Source organism: Mytilus trossulus, unplaced genomic scaffold, assembly GCF_036588685.1.
Source record: "Mytilus trossulus isolate FHL-02 unplaced genomic scaffold, PNRI_Mtr1.1.1.hap1 h1tg000138l__unscaffolded, whole genome shotgun sequence".
In the NCBI taxonomy this organism is placed as follows: domain Eukaryota; kingdom Metazoa; phylum Mollusca; class Bivalvia; order Mytilida; family Mytilidae; genus Mytilus; species Mytilus trossulus.
In genome coordinates, this window is record NW_026963302.1 from 2,743,710 (window position 1) to 2,770,054 (window position 26,345).

General features: G+C 32.0%; 2 protein-coding genes across 3 annotated transcripts in view; both read right to left on the minus strand.

Annotated features, from left to right (window-relative positions):
* LOC134700384 (mitochondrial 10-formyltetrahydrofolate dehydrogenase-like) overlaps positions 1-17,985 on the minus strand; it is a 37,745-nt gene extending 19,760 nt beyond the window's left edge. The window contains exons 1-17 of one of the 2 annotated variants that reach the window (XM_063561768.1): positions 17,753-17,985; positions 12,546-12,687; positions 11,334-11,568; positions 10,588-10,753; positions 10,245-10,349; positions 8,015-8,104; positions 7,211-7,345; positions 6,082-6,210; positions 5,416-5,501; positions 4,744-4,891; positions 4,033-4,152; positions 3,716-3,778; positions 3,021-3,085; positions 2,551-2,701; positions 1,476-1,546; positions 1,022-1,127; positions 496-677 (exon numbers count right to left, since the gene is read on the minus strand). In XM_063561768.1, the coding sequence (XP_063417838.1) occupies positions 496-677; positions 1,022-1,127; positions 1,476-1,546; positions 2,551-2,701; positions 3,021-3,085; positions 3,716-3,778; positions 4,033-4,152; positions 4,744-4,891; positions 5,416-5,501; positions 6,082-6,210; positions 7,211-7,345; positions 8,015-8,104; positions 10,245-10,349; positions 10,588-10,753; positions 11,334-11,568; positions 12,546-12,672 (1,979 nt within the window). In that variant the 5' untranslated portion in view covers positions 12,673-12,687; positions 17,753-17,985. Of the gene's footprint in view, positions 1-495; positions 678-1,021; positions 1,128-1,475; positions 1,547-2,550; positions 2,702-3,020; positions 3,086-3,715; positions 3,779-4,032; positions 4,153-4,743; positions 4,892-5,415; positions 5,502-6,081; positions 6,211-7,210; positions 7,346-8,014; positions 8,105-10,244; positions 10,350-10,587; positions 10,754-11,333; positions 11,569-12,545; positions 12,688-14,345; positions 14,466-17,752 lie in introns of those variants that run through there. The other variant, XM_063561767.1, reaches the window with a different exon arrangement.
* Positions 17,986-23,193: 5,208 nt separating this feature from the next.
* Positions 23,194-24,663, minus strand: LOC134700428 (uncharacterized). Its single transcript, XM_063561821.1, has 2 exons — positions 24,152-24,663; positions 23,194-24,099 (listed from the first exon to the last, which is right to left on the minus strand). The coding sequence occupies exons 1-2, from the start codon at positions 24,554-24,556 to the stop codon at positions 23,194-23,196; spliced, it is 1,311 nt and encodes a 436-aa protein (XP_063417891.1). The 5' UTR covers positions 24,557-24,663.
* Between the last annotated feature and the right edge of the window lie 1,682 nt (positions 24,664-26,345).

Below are 26,345 nucleotides of genomic sequence, written 5' to 3' on the forward strand. Positions count from 1 at the left end.
TTGTTAGGATACTTACAAAATACAGAAATTGCAAATTATTCAACAAAAACCAATTTGTGTTTATCTTTGCTAACATGCATGTTAAACCCTGCCACATTCTGAACTTATGTGCCTGTCCCATGTCAGGAGTCTGTATTCAGTTGTTGTTTGTTGATGTGTAACATATTAGTTTTTCTTTTAATTTTTGTATATAAATTAGGCCCTTAGTTTTCTTGTTTCAATTATTTTACATTTGTCATTTCAGGGCCTTTACTAGCTGACTATGATGTATAGACTTTGATGATTGTTGAAGGTCATACAGTGATATATAGTTGTACATTTCTGTGTCATTCGACTCTTGTGGAGTTTTCTCATTGGCAATCATACCACATCTTTCTTTCCTTTTATTTTGACTCATAATTTGATAATTGTTTTATCAAGTAACCCAATAGCTGCACGTCCACTAGTTTTCTGACAGACCTGACCTATATCATGTATATATGAACTCTGACCTACCTTTCCATGATTGTTTTACCAATAGGTGTAGAGCCAGTGAATCCTAGTTTTCTAACATGTGGATGTTCTGACAAGGCTTGACCTATAGATGACCCTGGACCAGGAAGGATATTTATAACACCTGGTGGGAAACCAGCCTTGACAACAAGTTCTGCAAATTTCAGAGCTGTCAATGGAGTAACCTGTAAACAAATCATGTAGATATTATAGACTAAAAAGTTTATATTTTACAAACTACATCAATCAAACAAGTTAATCAAAACAACATAATTTACCGTAAAAGGTATATTAGGGATTTTTTATAAATGAAAATGAACTCATATATTCATATTTCTCTTCTTTTTTTTTATTTGGGGGGGGGGGGGGGGGGGGGCTTAAAAATAGTATGTTGGAACAATATTGACTTTTCTGATTAAAATAAATAAATTAAAAATCAAATGCATTTATATATCCTGTGTATATGAACATCAGCTATGTATGCTGTGTGATTAAAGTGACCTATAACATATAGCAAATAAAACCTCACCTGAGCTGGCTTGAGAACAACAGTATTACCTGCTGCCAAACATGCTGCCATTTTCCATGCTAACATCATCAATGGGTAATTCCAGGGTGTAATAATAGCACATACTCTATAATGAAGAAAATTCTAAATAATTCTACAATAAAGCTCTATTGTCCTTTCTGTATCTAATCACTGAATACCCATATCAACAAACAAATAATAAATTTACATTCCATTTACATTATGACTGACAAAGATTTTATTAGTGGAATCAAAACTTCACATTCTGAAGTAAAAAATATTGGTTAGTTGTCATGGCTTGTTTCTCTCAAATCAATGGAAAATATACATTTCACTAAATCTTCATAGTAGCAGACTTTACAAAGCCTTGAAATAAAAATTAAAAAAGTCTTTCAATTGAACAAGAAAAAAAAATCCACAGTTAAGTTTTAAAACATGTACCAGTGATACTTACCCTAGAGGTTCTTTCTTGGTATATGTCAGATTTTTACTTGGTCTGGCATGGTTAATTGGAATGGTACTTCCCTGTAACAGAATAGCTCACATTTACTTATTTCCATTATTGTAACAAAAAATATGTTTTAAAAAACTTCAAAGAAATAACATTGGATTTTCTTTTTCTTGGTGAAATACAAAAGTATTAAAGTCATATGAAACGAGTGACCGGTGAAAAATAATGTTTGTCCAATTCTTGAACCTAGATATGCATGTATATATCATAAACTTAGTCATCTGTGAACTATTCTATCATTTTTTACGCAACCATAATCGTCAATTTTTTTCTCTCTCTGTCTGTTATGAAGTGAAAATATTGCAGCTACTTAACTGTTTTGTTCAGAAGCTGAAGTTTACCGATTGACACCTTATAGTAAACAATCAACAATTAAATGTGGATATTGATCAAGTTTTTAACATGGACAATCAAATAGTTAATTTTAATGACAGATCCATGAGTATTGCGTTCACCAGATTTTTACGAGAGGGTTACTCTGATGTCACTTTGCATACGGAAAATATTTCGGCAAATTGCTTGCTTCCTGGAGGAAGCAATTCAGATAAAGAAAACTTCTTCTAAATATGAACAAATTAAAGAATTTTCTTCAGAAAAAGTATATGTACATAAGTTTTATAATGAAAACTATCCATTTAGTTATAAAAAAACATACACATTATTTTTTTTAATTTGAGGTTTCATATGACTTTGAGTCAATTGATTGAATTTGGTTGCAAATATTCATAAGTTACAAACTTTGTTCAACAACAAGAAATACAAAATACTTAGTCTACTTGATCTGCAAAGATAAGTGATACAGAACATAAAATAACTTAAGTGAGCAAGCTCAAATACTCCACAACTCAACATCAATGAAATTGGTGGAATCCCCTTCAAAAAATTATATCTGCATTTTCAAAAGACTTGATTCCAAGTATTCTGTTTTACTAATAATCAAAGTTTTGATAGCTTTAGATAACTGTGAAATTCTTTTAGGAATAAACAATTCTACAGTTTGAAGTAATTTTTCACTCACATGGATCTTATCACACCATCCAGCAAAGTATCGGAATGTAGTAATAGACATGCCAACATGTGTCTTCAAAGCTAAAGTATATACAGCACCAGAATCTATACTTTCAATGGTAGCCAATTCTTCTTGATGTTGCTCCATCAAATCAGCTAATCTTAAAATAGAAAAATGTCAGTCTAGTCACATTTTGTTGCATCTGCAATAAAATCATTATCTTAATTCAACCACATATTTTGATGAGGTTTCATGTTGTCATTATTTTCTGTTTTATGTTTTGTGAAATGGTTTTTGCCTATCTGTCTTTTATCTTTTTGCCATGGTTTTATTTGTTATTCTTTAAGTTATGTTTTTTTATCACCTTTTGATGTCTTTTTCCTTTTCCACCTAATTTTACTAACTGGAACTATAATTGAATCATTTTTCCCACACCTTCTTGTCCCCCTTTTTCACACTTATATCCCTAATCTACCTACTTAAACATGAGTGTTCCACGATCTCTTGCATTCATCTTTCCCCATTCTCCTTCTTCAAAAGCTACCTAAAAAGTAGACATATAATATTAACATTATAAATCATCATTTCCATAGTAAATCACAATTCAGTAAATTTACACATTATCTTTAAGGTTGTATGCAGACTTTGGGAAAACCATGAGCTCAAATATCCTTGAAATTGTATGCTTTCCTCAATCCACAAAAATTGGTACCAATGTAAATAAATGAATCTTCAATATGCATATTTAAAGCTATGAAGCATATAAACAAGCAAGATAATTAAACAAACTGAAAACAATTATAATTTTAAGGCTTTCATTTCTGTTGAATCTTTAAATTAAGTATTAACGTGGGAGATAACTCTACTTACCTTAATTAATTATTAACATGGGAGATAACTCTATTTACCTTAATTAATTATTAACATGGGAGATAACTCTATTTACTTTAATTAATTATTAACATGGGAGATAACTCTATTTACCTTAATTAATTATTAACATGGGAGATAACTCTATTTACCTTAATTAATTATTAACATGGGAGATAACTCTAATCACCTTAATTAATTATTAACATGGGAGATAACTCTATTTACCTTAATTAATTATTACCATGGGAGATAACTCTATTTACCTTAATTAATTATTAACATGGGAAATAACTCTATTTACCTTTGCTGCCTCCACAGCCCTGTTTACGTCATCTGGGGTTCCTTTAGCTATATTACATATCACCTGTATGAATAAAGGATAGATTATATGAATAAATAACATAATCTTAATCTACATCTTATTTCATACACTATTGATGAAACTGACAGGAGTATGATAAAACAGCTAAAATAATGAACTTTATTGTGAATCTATTAATTATTGATAACAAAATTTAATGAACAATACCGCTAACAACTGTACAAAATATTTGCAACCAAATATATAAAATAGAAACTTTGTCAAATAACAAGAAGTTTTCAGATAAAAAAACTTACAGATTCATCACTAGGATTGATTGTATTAAATGTGGCCCCAGAACTGGCATCTACAAATTCATTGTCTATAAAAAGTTGTCGTGGGAATGATATATCCATGTCATTCACATGCATCTTTACCTACAATAAAAACATGGATTTAGTATTATGTTCCATCTGATTGAAATAAAGATCTGTCATCATACATTACATACTAGGATCTTACACTGCTCTGTTAAATTATTGTTTTAAAGACCTTTAACAGATCTTCAAAAAATTGTTGTTGTGATACTGATCTTCAAAAATTTGGATGAAAAATTACAGCTGAAATAATTTTTTATCTAAGCATAAAGAGGTTCTTAGATTTTTCAGATCCTTGTAAACAAAACGTGAAGACAGTATCTGTATTTTTAGGCTCATTGATGAGCTTTTATAAGTTGTTAAGCATGATGTTTCAATTATGACAGGTAGTAATCTCCCAATAAGTATACCAGCAATGTGTAGTCACATTTTGTATGTCATTAAATGTTATAGTTAACATCAGCAGTTAAAAAAAAATAACGCCTGCAGACACACGTAAATAATTCTAATTTCAAATATTTTCTTTGAATAAACTGGATTTATAACAAATAAAGAACTAGCTAATTGTATTGTCCTTATTTTGCTTTGTACTTGAATAAGTAGGCATCAAAATAGTTTCAAACTATTTTAATGTCAAAATTTACAACTTACAGCATCAAAGACTAATGGTTCTTTGTCATCTATTCCTCTATTTCTTTTGACAAGGCAGTTAGACAGATCTTCAAATGTAGTATTCATGTACACATCCTCATTCTCTAGTGCAACGCCATTACATTTCTGTTTTATTTCTTCTATCAACCTTTGGAAATAAATCAGAATACAATTCAAAACAGTATTTCATACAATTATTCTCAAATTAAGTAACTTTCAATTCTGCTACACCCCTGCCCACAAAAAAACATGTCATTTGAAAATGATATTTCATATAAGATTTAAACTTACCAAAGAATTTTCCCAAGTTTCAACTTATTATAAGAGATAAATGCAATTATAACGATCATCTACTCAAAATTCTACATTAAATATTGAATGCAATACTTTTTTTTTTATTTTGTGAAAATTGTGACAGAAAAGTTTTTAAGGAATATTAAAACTGGCATTTCAAATTTTGATATATGGAATGCAGATTTGCCTGAAATTGTAATAAATATTCTTATTGTATATTTGTTAATAAATGCAGGCAACATTTTTGAATCTACAGTTCCAATTTCTGGACCTATTGTTTTTAAGCTTAATAAATTCTAGATTTATAAATGAGTTAGAACTTACATACATTTGTGTACTTAAATATACAACAATATATTTCGCATTATTACCACCAACCTTACAACATCCATTGATCCTGCTCCTGATTTAAAGAAATCAGTGCTCTCTTCTACTTCAGTATTCAAAATTCCTTTCCATATATCCTAGAAACAGAAATAATGTGCAAATCCTTTTAGAGAACTAAGCAATGATCCTTCGATCTTTATCAACATATTTCTAACATAGAGGTAAGCTCAATCTCTCAGTCGTAACACTTTTCTCAGTACCCAAATTATGAAATATGTGCTTAAAACACCAAATACAGTAGTTTAAAAGGTTGATTTCTGAAACTGAGTACCATAAGGGTGCTTGAAATTTTAATAACTGCAATGCCTGGAGGCTAGAGGCTAATTTTACCACTTTGCATTTCAAACTTGATTGTAGCAAAAGCTTCAACCTCAAAACACCTGAAACCTGTAATATTCTTAAAATGCTAAATTGACACAGCCCTTGTTTAATATGTTCCAAACTATCTTTAATTTGAAATTTGCTGTCAGAAATATTCTGAATTCTGTAATGTACTAAGAGATATATAAATGCAGTGGTCTCTAATGTTAAAAAATATCATTTCAAATTGTATTTTATTTTTTTGCCATCAACATATCTATACAAACAAACAAAAATGAAGTTTCTATGTTCCAGAACAAAAATTATGATTTTTTCTAACATAAACATAAATCCTACCTTCATTGCTTTAATCATTCCTACTTCTTCTGATGTGATTTCTATCTTAGACTGAGATGTGTCTTCTTTACCAAACTTAGAAGCCTGGATCATTTTTCCATTGTCATACTGTATCTGGCTCACATTAACCTTTTAAAATATAAAATCATCAATTACAAATGTTATAAAAAATCATAGTTAAGAATAATTCATATTAGAATATTTTGATTTATTGCATTACACAGTTGTTTAGCTGTTGTTTCTAACTTGCACATATGAAAATAATGGACCTTCACTCACAAAGCTGTGAAATGGAAAACATTATCTTTTTTTCAAATTGGTACAATCAAAACTTGGTTCTGAGAAAAATGCAGACATCTGGTCCTTTAGCATCATTATAGAATAACTAATCGCCCTATTTGAATATAAAAAATAAGACAATGCGTGACCGAACAACGTATGGATTAAACTGGTGCACAGCATGAGTTTAATCCATAGCGGCGTTCGGTCACAAGTTGTCTTATTTTTGATATTCAAATACGGCCATTAGTTATTCTTTTTATTACATTGGCAAATGGCTTTTTTAATGAAATTAATGTAGAAAATGTAAGGAACTATATGTTTTTCCTACGCATTAACAATTTGTTTTGATCCGACATTATTGATGTCTTGACAACGCCTATTGTTGTATGTCGTCAGAGAGTGAAATAACCATGTTTATTTCACATGTGAAATTATCGGTTTTTATTTAACTGGTAAATCAATGTTATCCATTGCAACCAATGTACTAAATAAAGATTATCATCAAAAGAGTGACATTTATCATCAAATGATCAAACATCATCTATCAAGTTGCATTCTCATTGTAATCTAAAAAATAACAGATATATCATAATGATGATGATAAAATCATGTGTTTCATGTCCAGTAGTAAACATTCATTTCAGGTTTGAGAACATTTATGGAATATACCGATGAAATCTGTTTTGTACTAGAACAACAGAGATAAATAACATCAAATTCTCAACAAGTGTAAAACATGAAAAGATTTCAACTAAATCCTTGACTTGAGGTACCATGTTGTTCATCAGAAAGCAAGCTAGACAAATGACAAAAAAAACCAGTATTATGTTATCAATTCAAAACATACCATTTTGCCATCATTACCAAACAAGACCAGTCCATATTTATGAACAATACCAGGCTTACTGGATCCTTTGACTTCTACACTGGTACCTCTAGGCTCAATTCTATCCCACACACGGGAACCAAACAAAGTCACATTCTGAAATAAATCAAAATATTCTATACTTATGATTTTCTTTGGATTCTTTATTCAAATATTTGTATAACTTCCCAAATTGGAAATCTGTTCTTGAATAAGACATCTATTTTTCTTTACCAGTATTTCCTAATTCAATTATGATGTTAGATTTTTCTGCCAGTATCTGATCTTAATTTTATTATATTTATTAACATACTGAAAGATGACCATTTCAAATGTCATTTTATAGAGAGAATGGACCACTCAAAGAATAAAAGATGAGAAAATCAAATAAGTTAATTTATTTCATAAATTTTACATTTAATAGTTGTTTATTTCATAAATATATCAATTAACAAAAAATATATGACTAATATGTATTATTTAAATTTTGAGTACTGTAAATTCAGAAATTATTTCGATTTTGTCATTTTTCACTTGAATGCGATTTTAATTTTTACGATTTTGAGAAAAGTCATGTTTAGTTTAGTTAAAATATTACAAAATGTGAGTTTTAATTATTGTGTTTACAACTCAGTCGCATTATTCGCAATAATAAAAACCTCGCAATAATTTCTGAATTTACAGTATATATATCAGAAATTTCATTTTCTGTTCAACATACATCACTGATATTCCCTATACACCTGCAAAGACGTTATAAACAAAGCTGCCTTATCCATACTTTACCTGTCCATTAACTGTAGCCCATGCTCCTGGAACTTTGTCACATCCTCTTATGAAATTGTGCACATCTTGTGCTGACTTGTCAAATTTGATCTGGAAAAAACAACAACATATAATTTGTTTATAATTATTTAAGTTCAATGACTGATGCATTCTTTAGATAAAATGGAATATAAGTGATTTAAAATATATACAATATGTATAATTGATGTATAGTCATTTTATTTACATTATAAAAATAGTAAACATTAGGGGAGTGTTGTGATCCCACTATCATGTTTAACCCTGCCACAATATGTATGTATGTGCCTGTCCCGAGACAGGAGCCTTTAATTCAGTGGTTGTAGTTTGTTGATGTACATACATTAGGTCATTAGTTTTCTAGTTTGAATTGTTTTAAATTTGTCATTTCGGGGCCTTTTAAAGCTTACAATGCGGTTTGGGCGTTGTTCATTGTTGAATGCCATACAGTGATCTATAGTTGTTAATTTCTGTGTTATTTGGTCTCTTGTGAAGAGTTGTTTAATTGGAAAGCATACCACATCTTCATATTTATATTAAGTCAAAATAAGGATATCACTATGATAATTGTAGGAAGGCACAATTAACCCCACCTCATCCCTAATGTACTTGTCCAAAGTCAAAAGCCTGTAATTCAGTGCTTTTTGTTGGTTAATGTCTGTCATATTTATTTTCATTTGTTGATTTATCATGAACAAGGCTATAAATTGTTTCCCATTTTGCCATATCAAGGTCTTTTATAGCAGACTATAGGGTATGGCTTTTGCTCATTGAAGAAGGCTCACAGTAACCCATTATTGATAAAAGGCTTTGTCATTTGGACAGTGGTGGATAGTTGTCTCAGTGGCTTTCATTTCATATCTCTTTATATTTATGTTATCTCTTAGATAAGTGTGCAAGTCCTTGAATCATGAAAATTGGACTTAACCCACATCTTGCAGATGCTGTGAATCCAAATACACAACTAAAATATTTCTACTGAGTCCAATCAGCATAGTTTTGTAGTTGAAACAATAATATAAAATATCTGTGCTCTTCTAAATATGTTTTACCAGAAGACTTTAAAAATTAATTTAAGGCAATGATCATTTTATATTCTCCAGATTTGGGATTACCATATCAAAGCTAAGTGCTTGTAAATACTGGAAGGGGGAAGATTGCTTTGTTGTGTATTGTGAATTTTAAAAATTCTATTCAGCAAAAAATCAAATTATATGGCTAAATTTAATTCAGTTATCTCCCCTTGTAAATAATTGCAACAATGGATGTATAAACCATGAACTACATGTTATTTATGTAGTTTTGAATAAAAATCTTCTTAATAAGTATACATGTAGTTATAACAAATAATCTCATTGAATTAATCTTGGTATCAATGAAGGGAAACTTTAATTGAAGATCTACTGACACTTCCCAGGGGGAGACAACCACTTTCATTGATTGATTGATTGGTGTCTTTTTAATGCTTACTTTCAGCACTATTTGCTATTGTGCTACGGTCAGTTAATGCCCTTAGAGAACCACTACGCCTCAAGGTGTACTGGGGTACTTCAGGGTGTTAAAATATCCATATCTACGGATATGAACGTAGATAACGAATTTATCCCCGGTCTTAGTCCGAATCGGGCGAGTTTTATAGAAATTCGGGTACAAAATATAACGTGAAAACAACGTTTTTATCATTATCCAAAAAAGTTTTATTGAAATATGGAAATTTTACATATTTTTTACGGGGTGTATGGTACTACCTGTGGTAGAACCCTACAGATAGTCAAATATAAGACGTTTTTAATACGGAGACAGAGAAACTGGATTGAATCAAATTTGGCGCTCAATGTTGTGAGAGTTACATCATAGATGGCGTGACGTCAACGTGGGTCATTTGCATAGCTAGGACAGTAGTCCCATTCCGTGGAAATGTGGCAGTCAAGTGATGCATTTATAATGAAATAAGTTTAAATAATCGGCATAATAGGACAAACTCGTAAATGAATTAAATATTTCATTAAAAACCTCATGGATAATCTACAGAATTCAATATTTCATAAGGAGCAATCATGGAACTATAAGGAAAACTTGCGTGAAAATCCCCGGGATAATGGTTAGCAACGTCCGGGGATATGGGTTAGCAACACCAAGGGGCTATGGGTTTTGTAACGACGTGTGTTAACCAATCAAAATCCTAGATATATACTAAGCCGGGGATAATTACCTCTGTAAGTGCTTTTTTGTTCAGCATGGCATCATAGGTAGCTCCTTCCTCTGACTGTACAATACTTGGTGCTCTGTTTTCAGTAATCATTTGCACAGCTTCTCCCTGTGAAATAGATTAGAAAAAATTAATATAAAAAATCAAGCATCTATTTTAGATTTTTGTAACATGCAATAAAACCCAACTTTTTTTTACATAATTTTAGACTTTTTCTATCTGCTTATCATTTCTTGTTCTTGTTAACAGTCATCACAAGTTTTAAAAAAGCATTTGCAAAATAAAGTTTGAAAAATATAGAAATATCAGAAATGTGATAAAAAATATAGGAAAATTCATATCTTACCATAGCTTTGACTCCTTCTGGATATAAGAACCTATTGTAAATTGAATCCACAGTGTCGTTTGGTGCCACATAACATTTTTTCTGGAGTAAGATTGGTCCTGTGTCTAACCCATCATCTGCCCAAAACACAGAGAAACCTGCAGATGGATCTCCTTCAATCAATGTCCTATGAACAAAAAAATATGCATAAATCATTAAAGAAACGTAGACTTTATTTGCTGAAGTGTTTGGAAAACCATTACTGTTTGAAAGTGCATACATTATATGTAAAAAGCAACAAACTGTGCTAAATGTACATGTTTTGTAGATGAATAAAAATATCTGATTCTTACAATGGTTTTCTTTATAATTTTTATAATCAGTCCTGTAACAAATGTTTTATTTTATTATCATAATTTTCAACTTAAATTTTTTATATACAGCAAGTTCTCAGCTGATTTTCTAGTGCAAAGGTGACCTTTGTATCAAGTTTGAGACATTTTTTTGTCTGACCGCTTTTTTTTTTCTATTGAAGACAAAATTACAAGTTGATAATTTCATCATTTCATATATTTTTTATCATGATATCAGAAAAAAGATTTCAAATTTATACACTATCAATCTTTGGTCCTCTCACTTTTTGGTCAGAAGGTTTCAGATGAAAGTAAATGCAGACCAGCTACACTACATGTCCATTGAGCAGGTCAAGATGAGACTTAAATAAAATAGGTAGTGTACAAGTATATTTAATTGTTATGATTCCATACCAATTTATGGCTGAGGCTCCTCTATGTCTTGGTAATAAAGAGGGATGGTAGATAATAGATTTGCTCTTTGGGAAGTTGATCACATCCATAGGGATAAACTGTGAACAAAATGGTAAAACATTGAGATCAGCCTTTACAGACTTGTATTCCTCCAAGACCTCTGATATAGCCTGTTTCTTTAACTGCCATCGTTTGTATTTAAAGACAGGTATGCCATCAGTTGATGCTGCTAATGCTGAAAGACAGAAGATATACATTTTGTTATAATTGCAATTTATTTTTTATGAAACAGAACTTTCTGATGTTTAAGGCATGTAGGCAATATAGGGACACACTGTGGTTTCATTATTATTCGTTGGCTACCAATTTTTGTGGATTTCGTGGGTACAGGTTAACCACGAAATTAAATGTTCAACAAATCTCAAACTTTTTATAGACGCGTATGCACAGTGATTTTGCTAGCACTCGTCACTTTCGTTATTCGCATCCCGTGTGCAGACCTCGGCAGAACCACCAAATTAAATATCCACGATATCGGATATACAACATTATCTGATTAAAAAACAGATCATCTGTCTACTCTCTTCATACAAGGACCTGATAACCCCTTTCTACTTTCTGTTTAAAGAACATTTTGAGATCTTCTGGTTTTGTCCTATTAATGATATACACCTTCAAACATAAAAATCAGATGCAGAATTTTGTAAGCAAAGAATGACCATAGGTTCTGTATTTTAATAAAATTGTGGGATATAAAGTTTACACATATATCCAACATATCCAGTACAGATATATAAAGGTAAATTTTATCCTTCCCAACTGTCTACAATAATAGTTGTTATTGAGCATAAAAAAGTCCATGTAGTGCCCTGTGCCCATCCTATGGAGTTGAAAGAATATTATTTCCTTTTAGTTGGCTTCATTACAGTATTTGAACATACTCAATTAGAAAAAAATAGTTATAGAAATTGCTTTAAATATTTTCATTTTCATACACACATTATTGTAAAAGTTTAAGATAGCTGGGCTATAAGTTATGACCAAACAAAAGCTGTATACATAATGCTAGAACTGTTATAACTTATATGTCCATGTATAACCAGTTGTTACCTAACACCCTTTTTGTATATCATTCCGAAGTTAAGCAATTTTGCACATGTAAATTAATTGTAATAGTCACCCAAAGCTTATAAATAAATGTCCCTTTCTTACCCAATGGATCAGGTTTTCCATTGACATCAGGTACAGTAAACACTCCTACAATATGGTGGCCATCTTTCTGGAGCAGTCGGTAAACATCCGCTCCAAACATACTTTGTCCAATTATTGCAATCCTCATTTTGTCGTACCATGACTACAATTTAGAACATATTCACCTGTTATTCAGATAGGAAGACATAAAAATATGTATGGCTGTTTGTTTTACACTTTAATTTAAACCATACCAGTAAAAAATGAAATTTTATTCTTTTATTAGTGCATTTCGTATACAATTTCTTAAAATTCTAAATGACAAATGAACAACACCTTTGTCTTCAGTAATTTATGGCTTTCTGAACATTTTTAAGATTGATTCTTCTACAGATTGTTTTTTTTATATTTTCGTGATCTGTGATCTGACATGGAAATTTATTTTCTGTGAATATTGATTGACAAATAAATCCACTCGTGAATCGTGATGAAACCCCCAATTGGGCCCCTCATTAATAAGATTGAAGAAAAAAGCATTTATAGTACTTCAATAATAGAATATTTCCACTTGTATGCAAATTTGTCCGCCTTTACGTAAAATCACACAGGTTCCTGTAAACTTTGACATCATAATTTAAAATATTTGCTGTCACAATTTAAAAGTGATTGTTGCTTCAGGTCAAAAGGTGTTTCGGAGTAGATCTAAGGTAATTCTGACAGAGGCAAGATTCAGCTAAATACCAAAAGTGAATATGTTTATTAAGGTTCATCATAACAAATGGACAAACATAGGCCGTATTTTTACCTCAAAAACTACTCTGTGTACAGACTTACCTGTGCTGTTTGAAAAGTTTTAATGCCTAGCATCCACTAGATATATAAAAGTTAAATGCATTTTGTGTTTAAGAAAGATAAAATCTTTCTTGGTTTTTGCTGGGCATTTTTTTTCCTTTCTTCAGAAGGTGCAAAAATAAACAAACACCTGCATTACTTTGATACTGTCCACTCACTGACTCAGATAAACTCTTTAACTCACCTACAGTTGTGAAGATACCTGGTGTCCATGTCAATTAAGGACAATGAAAACAATACAAACCGGTTTTTTTACCTGAGGGAGCATAAAAGTTCCACAACTTAGTCAATTTTCACACCTTTTGCATGAAGGAAAAAAAATGCCCATCAAAATCCAAAAGAGATTTTATCTTTCTGAAACACAAAATGGATTTAACTTTTTTATATCTAGTGGATGCTAGGCATTAAAACTTTTCCAACTTTACAGGTAAGTCTGTACTCAGAGTAATTTTTGGCATGTAAATACAGCCATAGTTGACCGTTTGTTATGATGAACCTTTTAATACACATTTGCAAAAAATAAATTTCATTTAATACCAACCAGTATTAACTGGTATTGATCAGTTTTACTGGTACCATTGACATTAGTCCAAATAATTATGACGTCTTGAAAGGCTATTATAATTTTTTTTCTTTTGAAACTGTTGCATGGAACAGACTCAAGAGTCATAAAACTGAAAATAATCACTCCCCCTTTTTTTAACAAACCGGCAACCGAGGGTTTGGATAACAAGTATTGACAATTCATTTAGCAGCATCTAAACTTTATTTTCATCAACATACTGTGTCTTTAGCTTAATGATTGTTCAGCAGTAGTAGCGCACATTTTTTTCCATAGTCGCATGGAAAATTTTGCACAGCTGATTTGAGGTTGATTCAAAGTCGCACATTTTATTTTGTTTTTGTTACCTAATATCTCAAATGAGTTTAATCTAGATATTGACCTTGTTTGTCCGTTATCTATCTTACCTGCGATGTTGAGAATAATCGAACTAATTGTCGAGAAGCGAACATATTTATCTCTGAAGTTTACTTTAGATCGTGGCAGGTCTTGGAGTTCAAAAGTCATGACCTAATTTTTCAATTGGTTTCCGGTTTAAACAGGATTATTTTTCCTTATCTCTTACACAATATTATACGGTACCAGTAAATTACCTTATATGGACATGCTACTTATGATTGGAGTTTGAGCTTCGCGTAAAACTTGTATAACAGTCAAAGATCAGACTCAAGCTACGTCTTTTCTCTCAAGTCTTTTCTGCACCTCCCTCACCATCAAAACACAATGCTAAAGTTACTATTGTGGGATGAACCCCATTTTGATATTTGCTCTTTGCGTTGTAATAATAAATGTTGTAGTTTTGGTGCAAAAAGTGTTTTATTATAAAATTTCGATAAGTGCATGACCATAAGTTGTACAAAAATGCGAAGTGTAATATATCAGAGACATATATAATACATTTTGTCTCTGGTTATATATTAATTTAATTGACTGTTATTAAATTGAAAGTTACAGTAGGTACAAATGTATCAAGTTAACAATTTTGCGGGAAGTGTTTAGAATAAAAAAAAATATAGTTTCAGTTTGTAAGTCTTTGCGACCGGAATGCCTATTGATGTTCTATAGATACAATATGTTTTATCATTGCTTTAAACAAATATATGAGAGGGGGCAGGACCATTTTCGGGACGTCGGGATTGGATATTTTTAAGCTCGGGATTTCGGGATTGATCCTTTAGGGATCCGAGAATTCTTTTATAAAATTTCGGGATTCTGGGATTTAAATTTCTTTTAATTCGGGACTTCGGGATTTCGGAATCAGGACCCCTCCCGACCCCCCCCCCCCCCCCCCCCACATATGCTTATGTCTATAGATGGTATGGATGTTGCTTAATTAATCTAAATTAAAAAAAAAATCCGCATTCATGAATGATTGTCAAAACTATATATAGTCGGCTCTAAGTTAAAAAAAAAAACACAAAAAAACCATTATGATAAATAACTTGCTCGTGATTGGCTCTTTTATTCAAATCTAAATAAGAATACCCTAACCTTGTCCTGATAGTCTGTACTTTCCATGTGTTCCAAATTCTAGTTAATATTGTTCTATAATATTCTTTAAAGTGGCAATGGCTATGATATATACACAAACGAAACATATTTTTTTTCACCCAATCATAAATGAAAATGTAATAGTGTAATAATCATTCGCTTTTAGCAGCCAGTTTGAATCAATTTTGTCAAAATAAGTTGAGAAACATCGCTGTTAAATTATTCACTTGCAAGTGAATATTTCTACCTCATTGAATTCGTATTTATGTGAAGTGCAATTGAACACCTTAGCTAGAAATGGGTAACGCACGAATTAGACGTGTTGAAGTTCAGTTATTAAATTAAAAAGAATGTTAACATAAAAGTGAAACGATGATAACCTGGCTATTCGATTGACTGATTCGATCCATATAAAGACTCATTGTTACACAGATAAAAAGAGTAACACATATTTTAACCTTTAATATAAAATCAAACAGGCTTAGAAAATCATATTGCACGAGTTCGCTATCTTTCTATTTATATCTATATTTGTGTTTATATCGGGTTATATGACAGTATGCTTTTTCGGAGGTCACTTCGATTGTGTCCTTACTTCAAGACACACGAAATGTCGATAAATGTTAGCAAGCATATGCATTGTAAATTGCCGGGTTGTTGTACTTTTTGTAATTTAGATATACCAAGGATTTGTCTTGCTATACAAATCCTTGGATATACGTTTTAGTACTATGTAAAAATCAAATACTAGTATTAGAATTAAAGTCAAATCGGTGAACATGAATTTGACAGCTAATACGTCTTTGGGACTATTATTCTAATGTATGCATGATAGACCCAGGTGGGACCTCTTTATAGCTGTTATCGTGTTATGATAATTCAAGTTTAATTTTATGTTAATTTACTATACACATAGAAGTGTTAAGTTGTTAACATTTTTCAGCAAAAAGTTCAGATTGTGGCAATCAAATCAGAAAAAGACAAAATGGTACAGAAATTTACAGTGCCGTAAAAAAAAACGGCGATGTGGTCTCAACTGATAACAGAAATAGATAGACGCAATTAAGATTTCATTGCAAATCCATCTATGAACTACAGTTTAAAAAAAAATTATATGGTTTGAGTATTGGAGTATTATCCCTTGGGTTCATTGCTCGTGTACTTTACCCAGTTCATAACAGTCGTTACAGATAACACATAACAGTTCAATTGCGATTTCATTTTTAATCACTTCCGCTGGTATTTCATCTCATCCAGCAGCTTTCCGAAGTTTCACTTGCTCTACAGCAATAACGATTTCTAACGCCCTAGCTGTCCCACAGATATGAGACACAGACACTTGTCTAAAAAAAAATCCTATATACCTTAATATTTAACAAGGACACATTTTTTTTGAGACAAGTGCCTGTGATATGAGAGGCTTAATTGATATAACAACAAGAACATGTTGTTATACTAATTGGCTTATATATATATATAAAAGATCCTTTACAATTGTTTTGTATATTTGTATGGATAAGGTGAGACGTAAATTGAATTAAAGAGTCAATCGGATTAGTTTCAAAACAACTTATCGTAGATTTTTTAATTCCGAGTTTGATTCATTATCCGTAATGTGTGTGCCCCAATTCTGAGAATATGCGTTTTGATTGGACGAACGAGACACACCTCCAGGCAAACAAAAGTATGGAGCCATTTGAGTACTAAAAACTGGGAATAGTATACTTCACGATATTATATTAATCTCCCGGCTAAAACAAATGTGCGGTTTATTCGTTTTTATTCTTCAGACGTCGTTCTCATCCACTACCAATGTTTGCATATATATTTTTTAACACATGAATACAACGAAAGTGAAAAGTTAAACTATTAAAGCGGACGAGAAAAATAAGCGGTTCAGAATGTGCATCACCATCATAATGAAACAGTATCGTTATATATATACCTTTAGACATAATTCGTTGAATAAAGCACTCCGTACATTCACTTCTGTTTAAGCACGACGTGACAATGAACATATATACAGTCAAAATGTTATTCAACATCTAGAGCCGACTAGACTACTTTTTTTCTAAGTCTAGGGTAACCATGCAACCACATTATGCTGACGGTAGCGATAAATGGGCGTTTGACGCAAATTGACGATAAATTAGGGTTTCCATACCCTCTATGAATATATAAAGGTTTGTCACTTAGTTAGCGAAACTACCATTACAAAATAGTGTTTGAACAACACGATCAACATGCACATATATAATTATATTGTCTAAATCATAATTAATATTTCTCTAGCTAAATCTCTAAATAAACCTGACAAACTTACAATGAAATAGTCCTATTGATGAAAATGTCCTTTCAAAAGCCTGCACAAAACAACAGTACACACATAGGTTAGTATATTGGACAGTAAACAACTTATCGACGCGTCCCAATTCTTAACTTTCAACTCTTCTTCGTCACCTCAGTGTTATCATATATCATTTATCAGACTTGAGAACTAGGGAGGGAAAATCGAGGGGTACATCCGTTAAGTGTTATAACTATACTCTTTACCGACGGTTTAAGTTGTTCAAAGTGTAATCCCCTTAGCGGTGACAAAAGACACAATTATGTGGTAATCCATCAAGGACCCTCATGAAGATAATGTGGTCATCCCCCAAAATATAAGATCATAATAATTATCAGCTTTAACAAAAGAAAAGAACAATACCCTGGTAAAAAAACACTTTGAAAAAGGTGATACATGTTATAATTACTAATATAAGCTATAAATAGAAGAGGGAGCGTGATTTGGTTGTTTTAACTGATGAAACATTTAATTTAGTATGATTCAGTCGATGATAAAGTTTTCTGCAATTTATTTATTTGCATGCATTAGATACAAGTTAAAGTGCTTCGTTAGCAAACAAGGGAAAACGAAGCATGTCTTATATTATGTGTAAACATGTGTAATGTGTACCTCTTTTTATAGTTTATTTTATTGCAGCGATATAATATCTTAGAAATATGTGCCTTTAATGATAATGAATAAAACCAAACAAAATCATATATATTAGTATAAAATTCAACTGCAGATATATTAACAAGACATACAAAATCCGCACAGGCACTTGTCTCAGATTAAAACAAGTATATAGGTAAAACATTTCTGAGACAAGTGTCTGTGAAAATACACCAAGAACAAGCGCAGTGGCGGGTCAAGGGGAAGGTTCTGGGGATTGCTTCTGGTGATAGAAGGTTGGCACCACTGTTTTTGACGATCAATGCATTTGAATTAGGACATATAGTTGAAACCTGTAAGTTATCTTGGGTTATGATCCTCTCTTGGTTTTATAAAGCCCCCCCCCCCCTGAATCGCATACACAAATATATGTAATTTAAAATATACATGCAACAAACGCAATTATAATAGGTAAATATGTACATGGTATTTTTCTACAGAATGTCGAAGTAAGGAGATACTATTGTCAAGGTTAAGCACCAACTGTGTAGTACATCTTTATCAAAAATACCGTAACAGTCAGGTATAATTCTCTGTAAACATGTCAACATTCTTACTTATTTATTTCAACGTGTGCTTTGTCAAATCCGTAAAAATTTTAAGCTTGTAATTTTATTGTTATCGAAATTATTGAACAAATGCATGACTATTAATACTAAACTAATAACATTTGGTTGTGCCAAGGACCATAGCTTAGTCTGAATTTAAATTCAACGTCTATAAGACAGTCTAATTTGAGTATTTCAGCAACCAACAAAATCTTTATATCTTTATAAAGTGTAAATGAATCAGCCTCAAAAACACAGGCACTTGTCTCAAAAAAATAATTCCTATATACCTTAATATATATTAAAGATCATTAGAACTCTGTGTAGGTTAATATATATTATGGTATATAGGATTTTTTTTGAGACAAGTGCCTGTGCTCAAAAACTGAAAAGTCGACATTGAAACTACATTGCATCGCATACACGTATAAGATAAGATAAGATAAGATAAGATATTTTATTTTCCAATTATGGGCCCCAAAGGGCATAAACATTACAACATCAATAATTTTTTTCATAATACAATACAAACAATGAGATAAAAAAAAAAAAAAAAAAGTTAAACGAGAACTATTTAAGTTCTTAAAGAATACGTAGATAAAGAATCTATAGTATGTTTTTTTTTAATACTAATGCATTTTATTGCAAGTGTGGTTGATATAGATAACAAACAAGTAGCCCAAAAAGAAAAAAAGAAAAATAGATATCCACATATGTATAGTACACAAAAAGTTGGATCAATTAAATATATAATAATTAGCCAAAAAGAAAGTAGAAATTAAACATGTCCATGACTCATCCTGTGTCAGCAGCAAATAGGAAAGCATTATGGTTTCCTAAAGGCAGCTGACACCAGGGGGCGATACCTTATGGGCCATAGGCATGTAAAATGTGTGTAAATGTCTCTTTCCTACCTGTATCAAAAGCAAACAAGGAAGCATCATAGGTAACTTGAATGCAGTTGATACCAGGGGACGATGCCTCAAGGATATAAGAGAACATTTGAATAAATAATATATCTTAACAATTTTTATTTTTTTTCTTAATCGGCTAGTATGTTTGTGATATTCAGATGAATATAATTTTCTATGTCCAATCAAATGTATATACACACATAGATCTCCGTATATATAACATGTGCTAACAATGGCATCTTTTTTCGTTTAAAGTAATATTATAAAGCATAGTTATTATTAATATATTCCCCTTCAATTGTTGTATTTCTTTCTATGATCGTATGTGAGTGCATTTTGTATGTACACAACATGTATTTACTTCATGTGAATGTGACGGAGTGATTTTGAATAAAGCATATTCACTGTGCTTAAACGGCCGTGGGTAACTTAAGTTACCCACAGCCCAAGATGGAGACGCCTGGCTTCGGTTAGGAAGTTTGATCCTATATAATTACAATACCATGAATGCAAAACAAATGTTCAGTAATTAAAAAGTTACATAAATCTTTTAGGAAAACTCTGCAATGTAAAACGTAATGTGTTACTACAAAATAAACGATTACAGCACGATTTGCCAAAACACGTATGATGTCCGTAACTTCAAAACAACTTGTCCTTAACTTTTTTCCTTATACCAATAGGGATGTCCGTAACTTTAGCATGATGTCAGTAACTTTCAAAGAAACTTTATTCGTGAATGTAATTGTTTTAAAAAAGAAATAATAAATAACAAAAATACCAAACTCCTAGGAATATTCAAACGGGAAGTCCTTTATGGAATGGCAAAAAATAACGGTCATATTGCTGCATTGGTACAGGCATAAAAAGTAAAATTACAAAAATACTGAGCTCTGAAGAAAATTCGAAAAAGAGAATCCCTTATCAAATGGAAAAATCCAAAACTCAACCGAATGGACAACAACTGCCATTTTCCTGACTTGGTACAGGCATTTTCTTATGTTGAAAATTGTACGGCAAAATTAATGTATCTTACATTCTACTTGCTTTATAGATTGTTAACTGCTCAAGTTTAGATGATAAATCATGACATGCAGGTTATAAAGCTCAATATTTTCAAACTGTAGAAATTACATTAATAGTGAACATATGAAAATAACCTTAGGAGAACAAGTTCGGAGGTCAATTCTTAGCAGAAATACATAGATGAATCAGTCCAAACCTCTAAAGAAGATAAGTATGATTTGATACCCGATCCTATTGAATCCTTGAGGTCAATGAAACTTTTAGAAGATTTAAAATCTACCTTTATTGCTATAATAAACTGACACCTGTTCAACAATACAGCCTTCCATTTACTACAAGATATTGGAATTTTTTTTTCTCACAACCAACAACACATCACACTAGATATTGATAGTGAAGAGACCATACTTTTTTTGCTAATAATTCAGAAGTTATTTAAAAGAAAGAATATCATTGTTTTTCCGCGGTTACACAGTCCAAGGACTCATCGGTGAACAATATATAAAGCTAGAAGAATGTTAGATAAATTTCGCTTTACCGTCAGATCCCGTTTTACCCCGGGAATAATTTTTAAAAATTTGACGGAAAATCCGTGACACTCTGGTTTGCTTTTTTCCCTTGTTTAGTTTGAAGCATATCGTTATTGTATAAATCTATGTAATAATTCAGGGGTTTGATAGTGTTTATTGTCCTTTAAGTGTTGAAATTGTTAATCTTACAATTTAAAAAAAAAGTTACCCACATCCGAAAATAAAGTTACGGACAGTCTGGTTATTTTTGACTTATAAGTTACGGACATCTTATGCATTTCTTAAAAGTTGGCCTTGCGCTAAAGTGAAGTCAAAATTAACAAATTTGTAGTGATGGTAAGTGATTTCTTTATTCAAAATTCCTATCAATATTTAAATAGATCATGACAAACGTTGCAAAAAGTAGATTTCGTATCAACTATCATCTCAATGAGTTTACAGTCCGACATCTTGGGCTGTGGGTAACTTAAGTTACCCACGGCCGTTTAAGCACAGTGATATTGACGTCGCGCAAAATACTGGTGATAATAACGTAACGTCGGAAATATAGCAAAAAGCCGTCTTATTTTCTTGTTTTTTACGTAACGTTTTTCTAATGTGATTTCTAATGTGTAAGCATTGATTCATTCAGGTTTTTTTTCATGGGAATATTTTTTTTCAGTAAAGATATTCATGTATATTTTTTTTCAGTAAAGATATTCATGTATATTTTATTTAACGAAAAATGTATATATATATATATATATATATAAACGAGTCTAAATTGAAAACTACGTTCAAACCTATATATATTTTATATTTTTTAATTATAAGCAGAGCCACGTTGAATCATTTCATTTGAATCGGAAAGGTCTACTAAAATATTTTATGAGTGGCTAAACAACAGTGCATGATGTTTTATAATTTAATTCTTATTTCAATCCAAATTGTCCAATACAGAAAGAATGTCTAGATGGGTGTCCTCTGAAATAGTTATACGATAAGAGGCATCTACATCAGCAAGTATGTATAGCAGAGATTTCGTCGGTACCAAAGCAGTCTTTGTCTTTAAAAGTTTATATTTTAACGGATCATTGTCACTGATTTTGTCATAATAATGACCCCGGAAAACCTCGAATCCAGGGGGATATGTAGCACCCCAGCTGTCACTCTCTGCTGAATTCAATACGTGTGAACCTTTGGAAATTTTCATTAAATAATAGTCAAAGTTATCATCGTCGGTTTTGACAGCCACAACAGAGTTTATGGATACCAAATCTGATATGTCTTCTGAAAGAATGTCAGTGTCTTGTGCTACTTTTTCTTCGTTAGAAGTTTGTGTTATTTCGCGTGGCTTAATAGTTTTCTTTACCCCGGTATTTTCTACATTTAAACAGTTAAGATAATTCCCCAAAATGCATTGATCGCACGTGTAACAAGAGAGATCGGAAACAATGATTTCATTACATGTACTAGTAAAAACATGATGTATTTGTCTATTTTGCTGGATCGGCTTAAATATTTTGGAATTGTGTCTATCAATTGAGTCCACATATCGAAATACCCTTCTTTTAAATAATGCACTTCTTGGCTTTTTAAGGCTACTTTCGCAGAACGTAAATAAATCCTTCGCATTCTGAATCACTGTATTGCCACGTAGAACAGATATGTCCGCCTGTCTTTTTATAAATCCCCCCGCGGCATCTTGAGGTCCTTTTGCATGGCTTGTTTCAAAGAAATTTCTATGGAATGTTTTATATCCGAAATCAGGGATGGCATGCAGTAGATAAACTTCCTAAACAGTGCCGCGATTTATATTGGCTAGAACAACCGTCTGTGAATTCAGGCATATGATCAACTGTGTATGATATTGAATCTAAATATTCCTTAACTTTCTTTTGGACATATTTTGTAAAATCATTATCATGTTGCAGGTCCGGGGAAATTACGAAAAAATGTTCCGTAATTATTTCCGGAAATTCTTCTGTACTGTCTACACCATCGTATTCTAAAATGGCGTGTCGGTGCATGACGGTTACATGAATGCTGCATTCAGTTCTTTGGAAGTAATTGGATTGGATTTCTTCTTTCTCGACACAGCGATAATTTTCCGAATAATCGTGGATGCATATGCAATGATTGACTGGCAAGTTCTGAACAAGACTTTTAAGTTGATTGCTTTGCCAGTTTGATCGGTGCTGGTGAGCGGGGAAAGTTTCGAGAAGCTTTTTTAAATTGAGAAACATTTCGTTTACGCTAGTTTTCTTTTTTATCAGGGTCAGTCGGCGCCTTACATTTTTACCCTTCGATTTTTCAGTTATATATTCATATTTTTGCCATTCAACAGTTGAAGACGACTGTGATTCGTTGGGTGAAAGTTTGAAATTACCAACTCCGCAAAGGCTACATTTTCGGTCAAGACAATTTTTTCTATAAAATCCATTTACTTTTGGACATAGCGTAATATGTATAAGGTCTGACATTTTCTCAAATACGGGATAGTCACTTTCTTGCGAATCGGTTTCCCTGTCACACGATTTTCTGAACTTCATACATGCTTTGAAAACAAGGTTTGCTTCCACGTGATATCTACAACAGCATGTATTTCTATCTTTTTCAGATGCAGGTCTTACGAAAAACGGTCGAAGTTTCTCAAATGCCCTTTGTCCAATTTTAATTTCCGGATATTTGGCGACAAAATCTAAATACGCATCAGTTTGTGTTTTTTTCCAGCACGTGTGTCATATGCGAAGTATATAAGTTTGGTCCCAATCGTTCTCTTTTGATATCGGATTTGTTGCCGGTCGGGTGTGATATGCCATCAGAGAGCCAAAAGTTATAAACTGTTTTCTTTGTTTCTTCTGAAATGGAATCTTTTCTTGTTTTCTGTTGCGTAAGAGCCCATGCAGACGATTCACTTTTAAGAATTCTAGACCTAATACGCTGGCCTCCAGCAACCCTTCTTGCTGGCAAACCTAAATTTTTACACAGTTTAATTTTACCTCTCGAGTTTGCTAAATTTTCCCCGCTGATTGATGCAGTAACAGAATTCATTACCGAACGTGCATTCTTAGATCGCTTTAATTTTGTAGATTTTATTATTTCTTGAATATCTGCAACGACGGCCATTTCAACTGGCGAAACTGAATGTTTCAGATTAGCTATTGTTGGCGATCGAGGGGATCTGCGGGCCAAATAAGTCGATATAACTGCGCATCGTTTAGATGGAGATTTTGGTAAACCTTCTTAAAATTTTCTTAGGGCTCTGGCCTTTTCCATTCTGTTTTTGAAAACATTTGAACCTTCTGGTACAACAAGTGACATTGATGAAAGTTCTACATTTTTTTTACCTCTGTGTTTACGGACATTCATTTTATATTTCAGTTTTCTTTCATTTATTTTCTTAGATTTCTCCCTTTGTTCTCTCTTTTTTCTTGCATTAATCGTTTGACTATATGTTTTTGTCTCGCTCTCTTTATTCTTGTACAACTTTCCATAAGATTTTCTACTCGTTTCATTTTTCTGAAGCCTTTTTCGTTCTCTGTTCCTAATAAGTATTTCCTTAGCCGAAAGTTTACTTTTTTTTCTGTTATTCATATTTCTGAAAGCATATTTATATTTGAATGTACACAAAATTTTGGTCTGATTTTTTTAAGTCCGATTATTTTAATTGATTGTTGGTTTATAAATACATTCAATAATTAAATATGAGTCTTTTTTGTCTCGTGTTTTATTTTTTTGGAACTAATCATTCTCCTGAAACACCAGAGATCATTTCGGTTGTTTGAAGGGATTGGTGCCTCTTGTTTTGTCTACGAAAATTATCTAATATGGTAACTCTTCTTTTAGATTGTTTCAGAACTTCCTAAAGTCAAATAATTTTTTACGAATTTTAATATAGAATAATATTTTTATTTCATTTAGGGAGCAACCATTTGATTTTAATGGGGGGGGGGGGGGGGGGGGGATGCTAGGATGAAAAATTTTGTCCGGCATTTTTTTTAGTTGTTATCTCGGTCCTGCCTTTTTATTTTCACTATATTTGGTCCTGCCTTTTTTTACAAGTTTATCCTGGGTTTGTTTGCCAATTGCTCACCCTGCCCTTTTAACCCCACCGCAGTTCGCGCCTGTCCTAAGTCAGGTACCTATAGCTTTTGTTAGTCTTTTATATTTTTTTACTTTTAGTTTATCTCTGTGTTTCGAAGTGAAGAGTGGCGTCCATTTTCTTGATCTAGTATACATTGGGATTTCGGGGCCTACTCAAGACCTCCTCTGGGTGCGGGATTTCTCGCATGTTGAAGACCCATTGGTGGCCTTGAGCTGTTTTCTACGTTTTGGTCGGGTTGTTATCTCTTTGACATATTCCCCGTTTCCATTCAGTTGTCGTTTGTTTATGTAATATATAAGTGTTTCTCGTTTTTTTTTATATAGATTAGACCGTTGGTTTTACCCCTAGTTATTTTGGGGCCCTTTATAGCTTGTTGTTCGGTGTGAGCCAAGGCTCCGTGTTGAAGGCCGTACATTGACCTATAATGGTTAACTTTTTTTTAAATTGTTATTTGGATGGAGAGTTGTCTCATTGGCACTCACACTACATCTTCCTATATCTATATTCACACAACTTAAGTTAATTGTATTACATATTATTTCTGACTTTTATATGCGAGGTTTGAAATCGAATGCAATTTGTAAAACTTATCTAACATCAACTTGTCCCAATGGATGTACTTCAAACAGTCATAAAGGCATAACATTAAGGGTCAGTGATGTGACCCTCTTCTTGCAACTTAAATTTAACAACATAAAAAGTTCCAAGACAATTGTCCTAATTTAATGCAAATGAACTCTGGCTTTTGACATGGTTCCACACCAAATGGACATGTCTTCTCAACTTTGTTAAGGTGAACATAAAATATTG

Bases quoted from the DNA above. Each gene is read 5' to 3' on its own strand.
- LOC134700428 (XM_063561821.1), bottom strand. From the start codon at position 24,556: ATGGCCGTCGTTGCAGATATTCAAGAAATAATAAAATCTACAAAATTA. The intron at 24,100-24,151 runs AACACAAACTGA...CCGGAAATTAAA, and splicing joins TGACACACGTGCTGGAAAAA to ATTGGACAAAGGGCATTTGA.